The sequence below is a fragment of the Taudactylus pleione genome, unplaced genomic scaffold (genome assembly GCF_031769625.1).
Source record: "Taudactylus pleione unplaced genomic scaffold, aTauple2 ptg000329l, whole genome shotgun sequence".
Classification (NCBI taxonomy): Eukaryota; Metazoa; Chordata; class Amphibia; order Anura; family Myobatrachidae; genus Taudactylus; species Taudactylus pleione.
Genome location: NW_028284730.1, coordinates 6,748,494 through 6,767,752, shown reverse-complemented (window position 1 = coordinate 6,767,752; position 19,259 = coordinate 6,748,494). Strand labels below are relative to the sequence as shown.

Genomic DNA, 19,259 nt, shown 5'->3' with positions numbered 1-19,259 from the left:
TGAAATACATTTTTTCGGTGCATGACATTTTTGTCCGTTCCAGAGGCGTGGCATGGCGTGATTACGACGTGCAATTTTGCAGAAAACACGAGGGTAGACGTATCTTGCCGTTCGGCGTAAAAGATATCGAGGTATGGTTGGAAGTTTCTCAGAACCAACGGCCCCCCTTGGATGCAGCTCAGCCCCGCAGGTCCCCGGTGTCCCTGAAGCGAGGTGCGACGGGTCTGGCGAGAGGCAAGTGTTTTGCCTTTAACGACTCGAGGTGCACACGTGGCGCCTCCTGCCGTTTTCGCCACTCCTGTCGTCTCTGCGGTGGCGAGCATCTGGCCAAGGACTGCCGACGGGGAACGGGTGGCTCAGCACCTGATCGCCCCGAAGGAGCAAACAATGCTAACTAAAGCTAGGTCCCCTATTTGCCTCGAGGCACTTTCCAGGTGGTTAGGTTGGTACCCCTTAGGCGAGGAGGCTAAATTATTGTTAGAGGGTTTTTCAACGAGTTTTCGTTTGCCCATTTCGGGCCCTTTGTTTGTCTGCGCTCCCCGTAACTTGCGTTCAGCCAGAGACCTTGCGGATGTGGTGATCGCCAAAGTTGAGGCCGAGGTCCTGTTGGGGAGGATGGAGGGCCCTTTCCCTGTCCCTCCTTTGCAGGATCTCTGCATTTACCCGGTAATGTGCATTCTACGGTGCATTCCGGGTGGGGGAATTAGTCGCAGCTAGTAAGAAGTCAGTTTCTTCCGGCCTTTTGTTATCTGATATTGTGTTTAGGGATTCTGCGGTGCTCTGTAAATTGTGATGTTCAAAGACGGATCAGTCGGGGCGGGGTAGATGGGTGACGTTGCATCGTCAGGAAGCCAATTTAGTGTGCCCAGTTAAATTGGCATCCTCCTATATGGGTGTGCGCCCATCCGGGGGATCGCAATGGCTGGTGCACGTTGATCACACCCCCCTCACTAAGTTTCAATTCACGGCTAGTTTTAAGCGTGCGTTAAGGGAGTTAGGTTTGGAGGTCTCAGTCTTTGGGACGCATTCTTTTCGCATAGGTGCGGCTACATGCGCGGCTTTGGTAGGAGCTTCACCTGCTGCCATTCAAAGCGTAGGTAGATGGAAATCAGTGGCTTATAAGTCCTATGTGCACTGCGATAAGTTACAGTGCACGTTGTTTACCTGCCAATTGAACGGCTAGCGTTCAGCAATTGGAGGTGTGAAGGGATTATTTTGTTTTTCCCCCCGGGAGCCATGATCTGGCCCACTTTGGTTCACGGGTTGGGTTTTTTAGTTTTTCTTCTTCACTCGGGTTCTTTGTTTCCCCCTTTGTATGCATCCCTGCTAGTTAGTTGCCATGTCGTTCATTTAAGTTGTGTTGTGGTGGTGGTTTTCTACAATTTCTCATGGTTAGGCTTCTTTTTCCTTTTCAGCACCTACAAGGGAAGATGGACAGGTCTGGTTTGTAGTTCATTCCTATGTGTTCTGGGCAGAAAAGCATGGGCTAGCTAAGAGGGCTAGTTTGTTACTTGGTGGACGGCGAGTCCGTTGGATTGGTGTAAGAGGTTTGCGTGTGGAGGCTGTTCTGGATTTGCTGATCTCATCCATTGCTTCTTGGGGGGTCCCGGAGTGGTTGATGCTGCATGTCGGTGGTAACGACGTTGGTCATCTAAAAGGTGTTGAATTGATTGTTCGTATGCGAGGCCTGTTGGAGGACGTGTGTATGCGGTGGCCAGAAGTAAGGATTGTTTGGTCAGAGATGGTTCCTCGTTGAACTTGGAGGGGCGCTCGAAAGCACGCTGCTGTGGACAGAACGAGAAAGAAGGTGAATGTGGCAGTGGACAGTCATGTACTTTCCTTGGGTGGTTGCTTCTGAGTCACGGCTTTTTGACTGGCGATTTGGTTCGATTTTTTCGCCCGGATGGTGTGCATCTAAATGCTCTTGGCCTTGGGATTTTTATTAAGGATCTGCTTTCCTTTCTAGATTAGTTTTTTCGGTGGTGGCGGGCCAGTCTTCCTTTGTTGTCTGGCTTGGCGGGAGTTCGCTGCAGCTCGGTGGCTTCATGTGGTGCAAGAAAACGTTGTGGGGGCGCTTGCCCTCGATGTGCGTGGCGAATTTGTCCTTTTCTGTACGGGGTGACCCGAGCGCTTTTGTACGGAAGTGTTTTGGTTTGGCCCAGGAGGGAAGCGAGACCCCCACATCGTAAGTGCGTCTATAGGAGGGTCGTTTTAGTAGTCCCTTGAGTCATTCGTTTTTTCTAAAAGCTAGAACCCAGCTTGCAGTGTCTCTTGCCACCGTTTTTGGTTAGGTTAATTAATTAATTAATTAATAAAAGCTGTGACCTTTTTAGCCAAGCTGCTTTGTGTCTGTGTCATTATTTATTAATTAAGTTAAGAAGGTTTTTTAAGGTTGGAAGCAATAAACCAATGTATCTCTTATAATATTGTAGTGTTGGACTGGAGCATGAAGGGCCCACCAGGGGAATGCAGTGGTAAGGGTCCATACTTAAGTGGTGTGGTCATCCCCAGAGAGGGTGTGGACAGCGACAACAGGGGTCACTATAGTCCTGGGAATGCAGTATAATGTAACATATGTTTAATAATTAAGCACAATAGAATAACAATGTAAAATGAGTACACAGTCTGGGACCTGACCCTAGATCAGGGGATGGGCCCTCAGGCAGTGGAGCCCACAGGGCATTTCCCCTGTACACCTGTGGACCATACGACCCTGATATTGTACATCTCCAATAGGGGTATTTTAGGGCAGATAGGATGAAATTTGTGGACTTGTCAGATCCTTTATACTGAGTGCCGACAATTCTGGTATTTTAAACCAGCCCCCAACCTTCCACTACTCTGTTGGCTCCCCTGAGCAACTATGTATCTAAGGGTTCAAGAGCCCATGGCAAGGTAAGAGACTGGCGCCTTCCCCTCCTCCTCCTCTTTCTCCATTTCACTCTAGGCTTCCCCGGTGTCACTCCTGGTCTCCTCTGTGTCACTCCAGGCCTGAAGAGGCAGTGCTGCAACCAGTAGCTTTTGCTTGGTACTGTGGAAAATCTACCTTCACCAAATACAGAAACCAAAGCTCCAGACAGTGGTGTAGTAAAAACTCACAATCTCCAGAACATTAGAATGGACTATTTTAATTTTTTTTATTGAAGCCCGAGGTGTGTGTTCCTTCCAATCACTCAGGGCATAACTGGGGAATGGGACTTTTGCTCTCCTCAGAGCCAAAATGCTCTCTTGAGGAGAAAAAGGAATCTTCAGGTCCCCTTTTCAAAGCTAAGGGCAACCCCTAAACATCCCCCTCCCCAAAAGGCCCTTTAGGTAGGGACGGACATTGGAAGCTGATGGTTAGCAACCAGCAATGTTTCTGATTCGATGGAAGTACTTTTTCCATCGAATACTGGGAATTTGATGGTTGCCAGCCATCGGGTGCAGCTTTCGATGCCCATCCGATGGCTGGCTGTGGGAGGGGAAGCAGTATGCAGAGCAGCGGGTAAGCAGCAGGAGATATTCTCAGTGTAGGGGGAGCCTGGGGTCATTGTGACGTGGGGTGCTACAATGCTCCGCCCCCTTTCCCAAAGGCTCCACCGCTTTTCCCAACACTAGTATAGGGATGGCCATCGACCATCGTCATTGATGGTGACCGCCCAATGTTAATTAGTTTTGCCATTGATGGCAGAGAACCAGTGGTTCCCAGCCATCGATGGATGAATGGGAGCTGATGTTTTTTTTTCCTTAACAGGATGGAACTTAGCCTCGCCCCCTGAGCACATACCGACAGTGATGTGGTTGTAATACAATGGCTAGATATTTATTTGGGATGCAGTTATAATCCCAACAAATGGGATGCCGGGGCTTAGAATCCCAGGCTGGCATCCCTACAGTGGGTGCTGGGGGTTTGGTTTGGGCACTGCAGGGGCATGCACAGCATTCTTCAATATGCTGGGCTGCTCCCAAGCTCCCCCTACCCTATATCTCCTGCTGCTTATCCGCTGCTCTGCATAGTGCTTCCCCACCTACAGCCAGCCATAGGATGGGCATCAAAAAGCTGCATCCAGTGGCTGGCAACCATCTAATTCCCACTATTTGATGGAAAAATCAAGTCGAAAACATCGATGGTTGCTAAATATCGGTTTCCTGTGTCCATCCCTATGCTTCAATAGTAAGTATAGGAAGCTCCTTGGGACAGAGGGCCTGATTCAGACCCGCTCACGAGTGCTGAGCGCTCGCAAGTGGGTTGATGTCGGCCCAGTGCGCATGCGCACAAGGGAGCTGGCTCCGTCGTGCGCATGCGCGAGACCCAGATAGCGATGGCCAAGCCGTCGCTATGGGTCTCGCTACAAAGGGAGCGTGCTGTCGATGGTGAGTGATGGCACGCCCACCAAAGGAACGCCTACCGTCTGGGGCCGTCCCCACTGACATCACTTCTGATAGAGCCGAAAGCACTCCAGGCTTGCGGCAGACGAGACCCTACCACAAGGGTCTCGTCTCAAGCCCGATGATCGCGACCATCATTTTGGCCGCTCGCTATAGCTGTAGGTGGTAACCCACAGCTATGCGAGCGGCCAGGAGGCCGCTCAAAAAAAACAGGGACGGCTCTGATTCAGAGCGAGCGCTCTGTCAGAGCGTCCGGCTCTGAATCAGGGCCAGAGTTTGTATTTGTGGCCAGAAATCTGGCTGCAGAGAAGGACCTAGCAATACCCACTCCCTTGGCCGACGGCCCTAGCGAGTGCCATCCAGGTGTATATATGCCCCTGAGATCACCACAGCTAGAAAAATAGATTTGAAAAGGCATGCACCTGGTACTTTCAGTGCAGCAATTCAAAACACACATTCCTACTGTATGTGTACAATTATTATCTTGGAGTACCATGACATTATGGAAAAATGCTTTTATTTACAAACAAACCTTCCACAATGCCATAGTTTGACGGTTTAAGGTGAATTCTAGACACATAAACACCAGTTTAAGTCCATGTTATATTTATAATCCCACCTGATAGTTGGTGTCATGAAGCACGGCAATGTCGAACACGAACAGCTACTATCATCATGATGCATTCCAAGGTTATGGCCCATTTCATGCACTACTGTGAAACCAACAAAGGCAGTGGTTGTTGTGAAATCCTGGAAGTTTGGAGAGCAGATCATCAGACACACCAGAACATATGCAAGGGTGAAGAATTTAGTATGTACAAGGAGAAAGGTAATTACAAACCAAGGCAATCATGAGTTCCACAGCGATTATGGAACTACAAGTCCCACCGTGTCCAACTGCTGGAGACCTACTGGTTGAATGCCTCCAAGGAAAATGAATGGGCCTGATTCAGACGTCCACACAGTTCATGCACGGCTGCGATTCCTTACGGATTCGCAAGTGCAAAAATGTACAAATGCCACCTTGAGCGTTCCTCATGTGTACAATGGACTGGACTATTGTGGCACCCCTGAGTAAGTCCTGGTGACACCATTTACAGCACCACGAAGAAACGTGTTTGGACTTGACCTGGACTTTTGGCTTAATTTCTTTGTTCAGATAAGTGCAAAATGTTTTATACCTGGCTCGGTGGAGTCTAGTCAGCTTTTGACTTCACCTGTAAGCCCAACCAAAGGTGGTTTAATAGAGGAGAGGACCCTCGTGATGAAGGAAGGGAGAATTCAGGTGCTGGAATGGTGGAGGGGGCAAGTGGGCGGTTCACCCCCATCCAAACATTTGAGAACAGCACTGTCTGGGATGGATTATCACGGGCAGTGTCCAGGCAGAGAGAAATTATCCCCTTTTTGGCTGTTCCACCTCCTCCCTCCCCACAGACCTTCTCTACCTGCTTCCAGTGCCCTCCTCCCCGCTGCACCTGGCTCCGACAGTTGTGTTCCTAGTTACTGTGGGCTGGCCCTGCACCCTTCTCACCTCCCACTTCACACTTCCCCTCAGCTCTCGTGGAAGCTGGAGCCACCCGTGGCTGAGAAAGCGGGAGCTTAGGTAAGTCTTCTGTGCTGGTGCAATAATTAATGTGTGTTTTATTCATTTCCTGTGTTTTATTTTTTTTCTGCAAAGGACAATATGTGTGTTTTTTCTGCAAGGGAAATATTTTTGTGTGTGTGTTTCTATGGGGGACAATGTGTAGCCGCAGCTGCACACATTTCTGCTCGCAGCCTACAGAGGTGGTGAGCAGAATTGTGCAATAAGTTGGCTGTTTGGGCACCCAAACTCGGGACTCTAAGGCAGTGATTCCCAACCTCGGTCCTCAAGGCACACTAACAGTCCTGGTTTTAGTGATATCCATGATTGTGCACAGATGGTTAAATCAAAATAACTGAGGTACTAATTAAGTCACTTGTGCTCAAGTATGGCTATCCCCAAAACCTGGACTGTTAGTGTGCCTTGAGGACCGTGGTTGGGAACCCCTGCTCTAAGGCATGCACACGCTCTACCTCTAGGTTTAATTGCTCATTTAGGTCCCCTTGAGATACAGTATTCAGCCGGTGGATCCAAAACGATTCCAGCCGCAATAAACTTTTAGCTCTATCCCCACCTCTAAAAGATTGTGGTACATGATCTATAAGCTCATATTTCAGTGTCGCCAGACTATGGGAGTCATTCAGACCCAGTCGTTAGCGCCGATGCGCTCGGACCGAGTCGATGGGCCCCCACAGAGCATGCGCCGGCGTGCGCATGCGTGAGACCCGCTACGACCGACAGCGCCGGTCGTTGCGGGTCTCGATCCAAAGGGGGCGAGCTGTCAATGTTGATTGACAGCTCACCCCGTTTGGAAGGCGGGCCGAGGGGGTGGCAGCCCAAACGGAGGCGTTCCCATGGGAACGCCTACCGTTTGGGGGAGGCCCCACTGACATCACTAGTGATGTCAGTGGAGAGCTTCCGGCTCTGACAGAGCCAGAAGCTCTCCGGGGGTTACGACAAGTGAGACCCTACCCTAGGGTCTCATCGTAAGCCCCGATCACCCAAGCGGTCGTTAGAGTTGTGGGTGTTAACCGACAGCCTAACGACCGCAACAGAGGCGGGCGGTCAGGATGCAAGTGGCCGCCCAGTTTCTGAGCGACCGCTTGCATCCTCCGACCACCTCTGAATGAGGCCCTATGTCTTTCTTCTACATAGTGTCTGGCGACAGGTTGGTCACTAGTTCTCCCCTCCAGCGCTAGTCTGATTGGGGACCTATGTTGGGCTGCTCTTTCCTTAAAGGGGCAGATAGTCTTTCCCACATAGGCAAGACAGCACGGGCATTTGATCAAATAAATTACACATTTGCTGGAGCATGTTAATACGTGCTTGATGGGAAATTTAGTGCCTTGATGGGGATGAGTAAAGAAAGCTCCAACTTCTAGGTAGCAGCACGTCATTGTTGGCACTCGTTGCCATGGTGACGGACTAATACACCCATATGTTTCTGTAGCGGCCAGATATACTCTGGTGATACGTAAATATAAGCCTTAAGATTATATACTACCACCTCCTAGAGAGTTAGAACCATAAGCTTTTAGCGGTTGGAATCGTTATGGATCCATCGGCTAAATACCGTATTTCTAGGGGGCTTTAATGAGCTTCTATGCTTGCCTTGTTTCTTAAAAATATGGACTATAGTGTAATCCTATTTATGTCCCTCTAGTTAAACTATGTCTGCGTTTTGTATATACTTATGGGCCTGATTCAGAGCCGGACGCTATTTGCGCTCGCTCGTTCAGAAAAAAGGGGTGGCTATTCAAATGAACCGTTCGCTCTTTGCGGTCTGTTCACGCCTCTAGGTCTGAACGAGCGAACAAAACTTGCGGTCGTTTTTTGGAAAACTACGCCCCCTGGCCGCTCGCATCCTACGTCATGTCCGCTATTTATTAGATTAATCGAGTACATCGACCAGCGTATGAACTGCTCGCTATTCTTGTGGTTGGTTTTTCCTACCACAATCTTGCGAGCAGTTCTGACTATAAAATAACCCAGTGACGTGGTCAATGACGCTGCTGTATTAATTATGCACGCCCATAAAACGCCCGTTTTGACCTTTAAGCACGCCTGCGTTCGGATCTCCACTCCCCGTTTTCAAGCACCTTCCCCTGTTACCACCCACATGCGCCTCCTCATGTCACTCAAAATAGCAGGCATTCGCTATTTAGCGAACAAATGATTTTCGGCCGCACTGACTGGTTCGCGCATGCGTATTACGATCCGTACGCATGCGCAGTTGTGCAAATATCGCTCGGAACGAACGAGCGGCCACTTATGAACGGCTCTGAATCAGGCCCTATGTCTTTTTGACTTGCTACAATATGTGCTATGCGTTGCTACCTTCCTTACCGCTGCTATTGAGATTCTGTCTGTCCATTTTTAATCCATGTTGTTGTTATTTGCTGCTATGGTGACGGATTTACTCACTTACATGCTTTGCAGCGTGCGGTCACCTGTTCCGACGAGCGACGTCATGCCTCACTACGCTGGAGGGGAGGGATGGCCGCCCGCTTGCAGCCGCACTCGGGGGTGATTAGAGTACTTAAGGTGAGTTCTTTCTATGTTATGTTTTATGTTGGCTTGACGAAAGATTATAATAAATCTGAAACATTGCAGTATCTGTATCACTTGTGTGTAGTCCGTGGAGTGCTGCACCTAAAACTTGGTGCTACCTCTGCCTGCCATAATGGAGGTAGCACCCCGGCTGTTGTTCTAAGGATGTGGAGAGCCGGTCGTTTCTCTACATTATATATATATATATATATATATATATATATAATGTAGAGAAACGACCGGCTCTCCACATCCTTAGAACAACAGCCGGGGTGCTACCTCCATTATGGCAGGCAGAGGTAGCACCAAGTTTTAGGTGCAGCACTTTTTTGGTGTATATATATATATATATATATATACACACACACCAAAAATAAAATTATTTATTGGTCCCCCCAACCTAAAAACATTCTGGCGCCCATCTAACCATTACTATGTAAATAGTAATCTATTGTGTGAATCTCACCTGGATAACTGCAGCAGACCAGGTGTTACTGCACATTTTGCCAACATATGCCTTACCAACTATAGCACCATCAAAGTCTGTGTTTCTGTGAGACAAGCACAACTCTGTGAGAACAATTACAGAACGTACATTCAAGATAAGCGAGTAGATGGCAACAATTCTTAATAAACCATTAATGCAAAATATTTTCAAACTGCAGTGGTAATATAATAGATCTAATTCAGGACTTTGGGCCTGATTCAGACCCGGTCGCAAGCGCTGTGCGCTGTGTGCTCACAACCGGGTCGATGGTAGGCCAGTGCGCATGCGCACGACGGAGCCGGCTCCGTCGTGCGCATGCGCGAGACCCGGATAGCGACGGGCACTCCGTCGCTCCGGGTCTCGTACCAAATGGGGCATGCTGTCGATGTTGAGTGACAGCACGCCCCCTTTGGTGGGCGGGCTGGGGGCGTGGCTGCCCAGACGGAGGCGTTCCCATGGGAACGCCTACCATCTGGGGCCGGCCCACTGACATCACAAGTCTGTTAGAGCCGAAAGCTCTCTGGGGCTTGCGGCAACGAGACCCTACCACAAGGGTCCCGTCGCAAACCCGATGGTTGCAATGGTCTTGACCATCGCGACCATCATCATGGCCGCTCGCTATAGCTGTGGGTGGTCACCCACAGCTATGCGAGCGGCCAGTAAGCCGTTCTGAAAAAAAAATGCCCATCCCTGATTCAGAGCGAGCACTTTGTCAGAGCGTCCGGCTCTGAATCAGGCCCTTTATCCCTTTATCCAATTTGATAAATGGCCATAAGAATAAATTACATCTACTGTTGCTACATGGCAAATGTATTAACTATTCAATGTATGGCATTAATGTTTTCAGGTTAATTTGCGACAGTTTATTTGAAGCTTTTGTACTATCCCCGAGAGCAGTAGTGTAAACTATCCATGGCTATTTACTGCAGATAGAGAGGAACCCACATTTTGAGGTCTCAATTCTAATACTTTGTGTGTTGACAATTGCACAACGCTAGTTCTTGTGTTCTGTGTGCTGGGCTATGTGACAGCACTAGGGGCTTGATTCTGAGTTATTCCGATGTTCACGCAGTTCAGTGACTATCGCTGATCAGCGCGTGTGTCACTGACGCATTGTGCATGTGCTGCGAACTGGTAGCTCTCGCTATGAGGATTCATGCGCAATTGATTGACAGGAAGAGGCCATTTTGCGGGTGATTATGGGGAGTTCCGGCCAAAATACGTGCTTGTTGGGGACATGTTCTAGCTAGCGTCTGTGATCATGCACGCAGAGAACAAAGCTCCAGCGTCTCATTACCGCGCCCATACTGAGTGACCATAGGCTCACTCGAGGGGTTGATGTTTTGAGGATCTGGGTCCAATGCTATGTTTGTGTGCGGCCAGCTGCGAGGGCACCGGTGGGCGTCTTAATACACATTTCCCAGGATGATGCATTAGCATCTTTTAGCAATTGCTAAGCGGCAAAAAAATCACAAATACGTATGCATTAGCGTACAACACTGAATCAGGCCCTATATTAGCAATAAGGTTTTAAAACCATGTTACGAGTCTCACCCTGAAATAAACCTAGTTAGATTCACAATAGCCCTGCCCGCTATTTTGCTTTACCACTGCACTGCAATGTGCTCTCTTTTATAACTACTGTATTATAGCCCTGGTATATAAACGTACTGCATCAAACACATAGACCTACGTGATAAGCTGAGCATTATCGTGTGCGATCCGCGGCAGGATGTTTTCCTTCCTCCATGCGGCAAAGTGGTTTAAAGTCTCGAAAGAGTTAGAGGTTACTTCGATATGGTTTTTGGTGTTCCAGATTTCAATGCCAGTCAGAGCCACAAAAATATTTAGGATCTTGAACACCTGTGTGTGATTAAATAGTTATCCCGCAAAACCAAACCTTACACTGTTCCAGTTACCAACATTAAGAATTCCGTTACCTAGCAGCAAGTCATTCCAATGCGTTATTACAGAGAAGTAAATTTGCTATTACTTGGGAAATGACGCCGCTTCTCGGTCAGCAACTTTTGGAATGCAAAGTGAAGGGATTTCTAATAAAATACAATGTTGTTTATGTAAAAGCCTAAATTACGGGTATTTACTTCAATGGGATATCTAGCATTTCCTTTGCTTGCCTGGCACATCACTGCGCAAAACTATAAATGGTTGTAATGTCAGGTTATAATAATTTGAGCGTAGACTTACCAGGTTGGCGTAATTAACTATATCATAGATTCTGTGTTTGATGATTGTCACATTGCCGCCATATTTCTCAAACTAAAACACAAAAATTGGGATTTTAAATATCATCACCCACTCATACGCACCTAATCATCAACTTATTTTTATTTGCCTGATAAATTACAGAAGAGCTGACACTTCCTGGACAATTAGGATTAGTACCTGCAAAATAACTGGGTATAGAGCCTTAGGCCCTTAGCTCACTCTGTAACCCAGCGTAGTATTACAGTTCATGCAAGACATCAGGAAGATACAACAATAATCTTTATTATATTTTAAGGTAGGAATACAATATAATATATCACACTAAGGGGTAAATTTACTAAAGTGAGAGTTTTTAGAAGTGAGTTTAAAAAGTGATGTTACCCATAGCAACCAATCAGATTCTACTTAACATTTAACTAGCACCTTCTAGAAGATACTAGCTAGAATCTAATTGGTTGCTATGGGCAGCATCACTTTTTAAACTCCTAAAAGCTCTCACTTTAGTAAATTTACCTCTAAGGGTGGGATGTACTAAAGGGTAAAATGTGGTCAAAACGCCGAAAACCCCTGTTCTGAGTTTTGCCTCCATTTCCCTATGTACCAAGCTCCCGAATGCGATACATTCCAGAGCTTGGACCCGGTGGGTAATGCCGCGGCCTGGCGATATTATCGCCGGTATGTACCTGATAAGTGGCGGAATGTAAAGCATCATGATTGCGATGCTTAGTACATCCCGCTTTAAGTAATCATACTAAATTGTACTTAAACAGTCACCACCTAGTTCAGATCTTACCCTGAGTGTTCCTGGGATGAGGCAGCACTCCAAGTTCTGACTGTTGTCAGTCTCAGCAATCACCTACAGTATGCCCATCCGGAGACAAAACTCTCAGGTGCGGTGTTCTGCAGATGTGTGACGGGGAGATGTACAAAGCCTTGGAGATAAAGATGGTGAAGTTGCCGAAAGCAACTGATCAGCTTCTAAAGCCAGATGAACACTAGATGACATGTCGTCTGATCCGACGAATCGGAATTACATATCGTCCACATTGGCCAGTGTGTGCCGCGCGTCGTCAGCGACATCGCCCGTCGGATCCGCATGCAGGTCCGAAGGGCCGAAGGGCGATATCATTAGCGGAACCATGCAGCATGGCCGTTGTACCGTCATTGGCGTCATCGGCAAGAATGTATGCACTTGCCGATGCCAGCACCCCCGCTGGGTCCAGTCGCTAGCGACATCACGCTGGGTACACATCGTTTGGTGTGTATCCAGCATAACTGTCATTTATTTACCAGTCTTTGAAATTACATTTAGAAGATAAAGCATATAGGGGCATATGTATCAAATCTTGATGTGAGATAAAATTGTGAAATATATATAACCAACCAATCAGCTCCAAATTATAATTTCTTGAACACAGCCTGCAAAATATAAATTAGAAGCTGATTGGTTGGTGATATATATGTCACAATTTTATCTCACATCAAGCTTTGATACATATGCCCCATAATATCACCAAAATTTTATCCACAGGCGCTAGATCCTTAGGCTGTTTGTGTTGTGCGCACCAGTCTCTGTCCATATCTGTGTTTAGATACATTTAGAAGCTGATTGGTTGCTTGGGCAACTTCTCCACTGCACTCAGGGGCCTATGTATTAAGGGAAATATGTAGAGTAGCTTAATCTGAGGCTGAAGCATGGTAAAACAGAGGTTGGTCCCAGTTGCTGGTACTTGAGTGGTTAAACATGGCAAGAATCAGAGGAAGAAGCCAGGAGTTTGGTACAGATGTAAGCAGCCAGGCATCTGTTGATGTTATACAAAGGCTAATCCATGGTCAAGGTCAAGAACAAAGTCAAGGGAATCAGAGCCGGAGTGGAAGTCAAAGAAAGCCAAGGTTCAAAGTTCAATATGTCTTACTAAAGGATTAACCCATTTGGTTTGTATGTCTTGTTGATGTTGTGATATTTTCTTCACAGGAGGCCTACAGGTGACATCATGGCCCTTAATATCCCGGCATGCTGATACTTGTTGTACCACAAGTGCCGGCATACTGGGGCAGGCTAGCTGGGACTTGTAGTCCCACTGTAAAGAGCAATATTTAAATCTATTTTTAAACCATTAACCCCGCATCCACCTGGGGTGTGGGGAATAGCCCTGGGCTGGGAGAGCCTTGTGAGTGGGCCCCCAATTTATTTTTGGGGTCCTAAGTTTTCAAGGATTTCCAGCTCTGTACTGACCAGTTTGGAGTTGGCTTTATGTAATGACAGGGGGACCCCACGCTGTGTGTCTCCCTGCTATGACGTAAGCCCCCAGGCTGGTTCAGCCTTGTGCTGGTTAATGGAAAAGTTGGGGGACCCCAGTTTTCCCCCCAATTTTCCATGACCAAATCAGGCTGAAAGGTCTAGGGCTAGTTATAGATTTAGGGAGGGACCCTACACCATTTTTTTATTATTGTTTTTAACTCTATCTGTACTTGTAACCCTAAAGCTGTGTACACACAGACGATGTCGGCACGATATGTCGTTTATGGCCGAATTGGAATGACATAGTGGCTGTATCGCTTAGTGTGTATGGCCAATATGCGCGCTCCCTGGTTGCATGCGGCATTGTCTGGTCAGCATTGTCTGATATTGCATGTGGCCCCGTTGCAGGTAATGAAGGACGGAACGTTATAATGTGTACCCGAGGTATGATATGTCGGCCCGCCGTACCGACATATAGTCCTGGCACACATCACTCAGTGTGTACCTGGCTTAAGAAGCTTGCACAGATTATAGTGATCTGTGCAGTGCTTCTTTTTGAATGGGTATGCCATTGTACTTTAGGTTCTATTTGCCACCGGTTTTGGACTGAAAGATCAAAACCGACGGCAATTACACCTGCAAAATCCGACTGACAACGACATCGGGTTTCAATTGAAGTTGAAACCCGACGGATGATAAATATGTGGATTTTGCTGTTGGAAATCCCGTCGATGTCTGTAGATTTCAAACAATTTGAAAGTGAATCTAAAATCGACCGTTGATAAATATACCCCTTAGTATTTTTTCTTGTGAGATTGTGACATGGAGAAAACATTATCTCTACTCTTTTTTTCTATGTTTCCCTCTGGATGACCAATTTACCATGGGGAAGGGGGTGGGGGGCTTGCCCAGAGTAGAGGGTGATGTAAACTGAGGACCTGCACATGTTGAAATTAGATTAATTATTACCCTGCTTGTTACGCCAATAATCCCTATCACTTCTAGCAGCCCTGCTACCATTTGTGGATAATTACCTCTAGAATTCTCAAATGACTGCCAAATGAAGAATGGGCATCTTCTGTGTAGATTACTTACTTATGTCCACAACCTGATCATTATATATGAAACTTTTTAATGTAAGTGCTGTAGATGATCAAGTGGTCGGAGTAATGTGATATAAATGTACGGGTGTAACTACCATAGGTGTAAGGCGTATACCTGCTATGGGGCCCAGAGCTTATGGGGGCCCATTTTCCTTGGGTGGTACATAGGGGCCCTTACAAACTTTTGCTATGGGGCCTTCAAATGTCTAGTTATGCCCCTGTATAAATGGGTCGTCCAAGTGATAAAGTGTGATGAGGAAATATAAGCACTAATAGTATCATGATGTAATTAGGTGGACAGTGTAACTCTGTCCATTTCTGCTGCCCATCTCAAACCTTTACTGCGCACTATCTATAGCAGAAGACTTGTTCCACAGAATACAGACACAGACTTACCACAGACACATCGGTCACCATGTAGAGCTCAATATACTTCTGTGACATCAAAATGTCAACTTCCCTTTTCTGCTGGCTCTAGATAAAACATGAATGTAAGTGAATAATATATAACAATTGAGAGATGTCACTGTGTAGAATTGTCAGGTTTACATTAAAAAGCAAATAGTATTTTGTCTCCCTAAAAATAATAATTGTGTTTTCTGCTCACAATATCCCATCACTGCAAAGTATAGTTAATAATTTTTTCTTTAAACAATTTTAATGAATAGTTTAGTTTTCCTAGGCATTATTAACAAGTTCTAGCCTTGGAGTTTATTTGCGATATCTGACCCGGGATCGGTATGACTTACCGCCGGCTGCAAATCGCGACAGCAGAAGCCCGGCAGAGGTGAAGATCCCGAGGTAAGTATAAAGTAACCTAACCCCCCCAACCCTAACCCTCCCTTAGGGATGCCTAACCCTAACCTCCCCCCAAGTGCCTAACCCTAACACCCCTCTAAGTGTCTAAATCTAACCCCCCTTCCCTGCTGCCTAAACCTAAGTCTCCAGGGGGGTGTGCCTAACCCTAACCTCCCCCCAGGGGTGCCTAAACCCCCTTCCCCTAGCCTGAACCTAACCCTCCCAGGGGGTTCCTAACCCTGAGTCCCCCCCCCGGGAGCCCCTAACCTAACCCTCCCCCCCACGGCTGTCCGCGCCTGGCTTAACTTCGATCGGTAAGCTGGGTGTCGGGCTCCCGGCATAGGTAAAATGACAGGCGTTGGTATCTCAACGCCTGTCATTTAACCCTTGCTGGGATTAAATAGTCAGGAAGCTGGCAGTCGGCTTCCCGACTACTTTCAACTGACCCTGCCTGCCATACTCAATACAGTTGACCCCCACCCCAGTCTCCATCTGGACACCCTCCACTCACTTGGCCTTCACTGCACTGTTCTCTCCTGGTTCACTTCCTGCCTCTGTAAATGATCATCAGTGTTTCTATTGTTGAATCTTCTCCCTCTATTGGTTGGATACCGCAAGGCTCTGTTCACAACCTTCTGATTTTCTCTCTTTACACTTGGTGAGCTAATATACTCTTTCAGCCTCTATTACCACTTCAATACAGACAAAACCCAAATCTATCTCTCCTGTTTGACGTCTCTGTCTCTTTTATCTGGTGTACAACTGCCTCTCTGCTATGTCCACTTAGATGTCCCAATTACCTAAATTTCAACATGTCCAAAATTGAGCTAATCCTTGTTAGGATACACCCGCACAATCATATAAGGCCCCTAGAGTTACTCTTGAGAGGTCTTCTGCCTATAACAGCTGCCCGCTATTCCCTTAGAGTATGACACACTCACCGGTACTTAGGATGCCACCAGGACTTATAACAGAACAGTAGGGGCTTGTACTAATTGCCGGGTGACCACTGGGAAATAGCTGGAGCAGATGGAGATAAATGTGACCCCGTAATATTAATGCTAAACTGAGGTCACTAAGGTAGAACCGAGAGATCACGGAAATATGACAGAGTTCCTATTTCCAGGTAGCACAAGGATAATACAAATCCACAGGAGATTAAATAGCGGCAAAACAGGGGTAACCAAAGTTCCAAGGGTAGAGCAGGAGTGCAACCGAGGAAGCAGGCTGGACTTGACAGAAGCAAGGGGCCAGGACTACAAGTACAAGGAGGGACCAGGAAGAACCAGAGACTGCAGCGTGAGACTATCACCTGCAGTGAAGTGCAGAGCTGACTGTCTTATAACAGGAGAGAGGGCCAAGGGGAAGAGCCCAAGGAGGCCTGCCCCATTACAGAATATTACATGCAGCTGAAGATCTGCACATATAGAAGTGTCCATGAAGTAGCACAGCCGCCCAGAGTTCCTGGTTGCCATGCAACCTCCTGGACCATGAAGCCACGTGGCCGCCCGGGATCCCGGATACCTAGCAACCACCGGAACCAGGGCAATCTGCAGCCGGCATAATGCGGTGTCCCGGTCACCTAGTAGTAGGCCACGGGACCTGCTGCAGAAGTGAGCCCCCGCACCTCACAACAATCCTCTCCCCTACTCCCAGTGGCCACTAGTCTCCCAATAAGCCTCCCTTTTTGTCTACCTTGGGGGATAATTTTACTATAGCTTCTAAAACAGATTCTGTCTATCATTTTCTAGGATGCAATAGAGTAATGACAGTTAGAATCTGAATAGTTGCTATGGCAACACCACCACTTTTCATTTTAGAAGCTTTAGTAAATCAAGCCCTTGGTGTCATTCACCAGTCTGCTCTCCGCTTTACTCCACACATTAATCCCTTGCACTGTTATGTTGCCTAATCTTTTAAAGCATTGCCAGAATGTGCCCTTTTTTATCTCAGCAACCCTTTATCAGTGATCCTATTATCTTTCACACATACTACAGGTTCCCGCTATGGGCTTTCAGGTCACCTGTCTTTCACCTCTCTACAATCCATCCTAAATATTACGGTGAGATTAGCTTCTCTCCTGTCCTTCCACAACCACTGCTTCAGTCTGCCAATCCCTACACTGGCTCCCTGAAACCACTTTAATGAACTCGTCCTCACCTTCAGAGTCATCACCCACTCATCCTCTACCTACATCTCTGATCTTGTCCTCTTGCCCTCTTAGATCTGCCTCGGGCCTCTCTGATATTTCACTCCCACTTCGGTATGCAGTCATCATTTTGATTTTCCGAATGTCAACAGCATAATGTCAACATGGTCATCACGTCGACATGTTCACAATGGCGTTATACATGTTGACACTGACATAATGTCGATATTGCCAGACATCGACCATATTATTTTAGGGTTCAGGTGTGGTTAGGGTTAGGTTTAAATTGAAAGTTCCATTGCCGACATTCAGACCATGTCGACATTATGCTGTTGAATGTCGACATAATTTACCACACCCTCCACTTCTTCTCTACTGCTCCCCACTTATCGTCCTACCTACCCAGCCTGACTAAACTCTCCCGCAACATTCAAGTGTTTCTTTAAAACCAGCTCTTCACTACGGCTGCCCCATCCATGTATTACTATCTGGGTGTTCTACCAGCTACTGTGTCATCTCCACACTGAGTCCCACTGACTCCTATTATCTCAGCAGTGCCATCTCCCTCTAGACTGTAAACTGTCGTGAGCACAGCTCTCTCTACACTACTGTATAGTTCACATCTGCTCCTTCTTCATCAACCTTGTGTGGCTAGTTCTGTTCCGATGTATGATTTATGTCTTGTCACACAGTTTTGTGTGTTTGCTTTCTGTCTCACCTTAACAGCAACCTCAGAACTTGACATCATCTGGGCATGGTCTTCTTCCCAAGCTGTACTCATCACACCGCATGTCCTGAAAGTTTCCTCCTCTGCATCATACACAGCATGTTGTCCAACATCTGTCAGTTCCAGGGGCTCAATCATCAACCTTCGTCCTTGTGTCAGGATTATACCACTGCAAAGACAACACTTCATTACCATACTTACACATGGATTTGAAATTTATGGAGTACTAGCAGCAGTACGTGGCATTGCCCGGGTTTAAATCTTTAAGTTATTAATTTTATTATGTAATGTCCTCCAAATCCATCCAGTGGAAGGTCCAGGGCAGTCTCCATGTATTAAAGTTCTGTCCAGTGTCCCCTGGTCAAAGTTCTGCCCAGCATACACTAACCGGAGGTGTGACCGGGACCTCAACTCCATAATATATGTCTTCTGGGATCCAATGTTACCACTCTGAAGTTTTCATCCAATTCCATCTAGTGGAAGGCTCAGAACAGGCTCCCCAGGTCAAAGTTCTGCCCAGCATACACCAACGGGAGGTCCGACCGGGACCCTAACCCCCCTAAAACCTGGTCAGGATCCAAAAGGACCACCTCGCATTGGTTTCATCCCAATCGGTGCAGGGGTGTCCGAATGCATAACCGAAAAGACAAACAAACAGACCAATGAATTTTATATGTAAGATATGGGCTATTTTCATATCTTCCCAAAATGGATGCACTATTACTGTATGTGCCTAATGCAGAACGTGGATCATGCAGAGAGCAGACATAGCAGAGATTGTATTCGATAGCATGGTGTACATAGTACAAATGTGCTGTAACTTGAACCACCCAATCACTTAACTGTGACTAAACTAACCAAAGATAATGGGCGGGACGCATGACGCATCTACACATGCATGCCGGCGTAGGTGATGCCGGTATGCATGATGATCACCACAAAGCTGTCGGAAAGAGTGGCCCTTTGCGATGGAGGGACTTCCGGGTCTATGACCCAAAAGCCTCTCCGGTGTCCTTCTGCGCATGCG

The 19,259-nt window shown here is 47.1% G+C and overlaps 1 protein-coding gene across 1 annotated transcript in view; it reads right to left on the bottom strand.

Moving 5' to 3' along the window:
* LOC148509304 (zinc metalloproteinase-disintegrin-like ohagin) overlaps positions 1-19,259 on the bottom strand; it is a 77,126-nt gene that overhangs the window by 34,121 nt on the left and 23,746 nt on the right. The window contains exons 6-11 of the mRNA XM_088443227.1: positions 18,224-18,401; positions 14,955-15,023; positions 11,193-11,264; positions 10,681-10,850; positions 8,967-9,051; positions 4,988-5,118 (exon numbers count right to left, since the gene is read on the bottom strand). Of these exons, the coding sequence (XP_088299353.1) occupies positions 4,988-5,118; positions 8,967-9,051; positions 10,681-10,850; positions 11,193-11,264; positions 14,955-15,023; positions 18,224-18,401 (705 nt within the window). The remainder of the gene's footprint in view (positions 1-4,987; positions 5,119-8,966; positions 9,052-10,680; positions 10,851-11,192; positions 11,265-14,954; positions 15,024-18,223; positions 18,402-19,259) is intronic.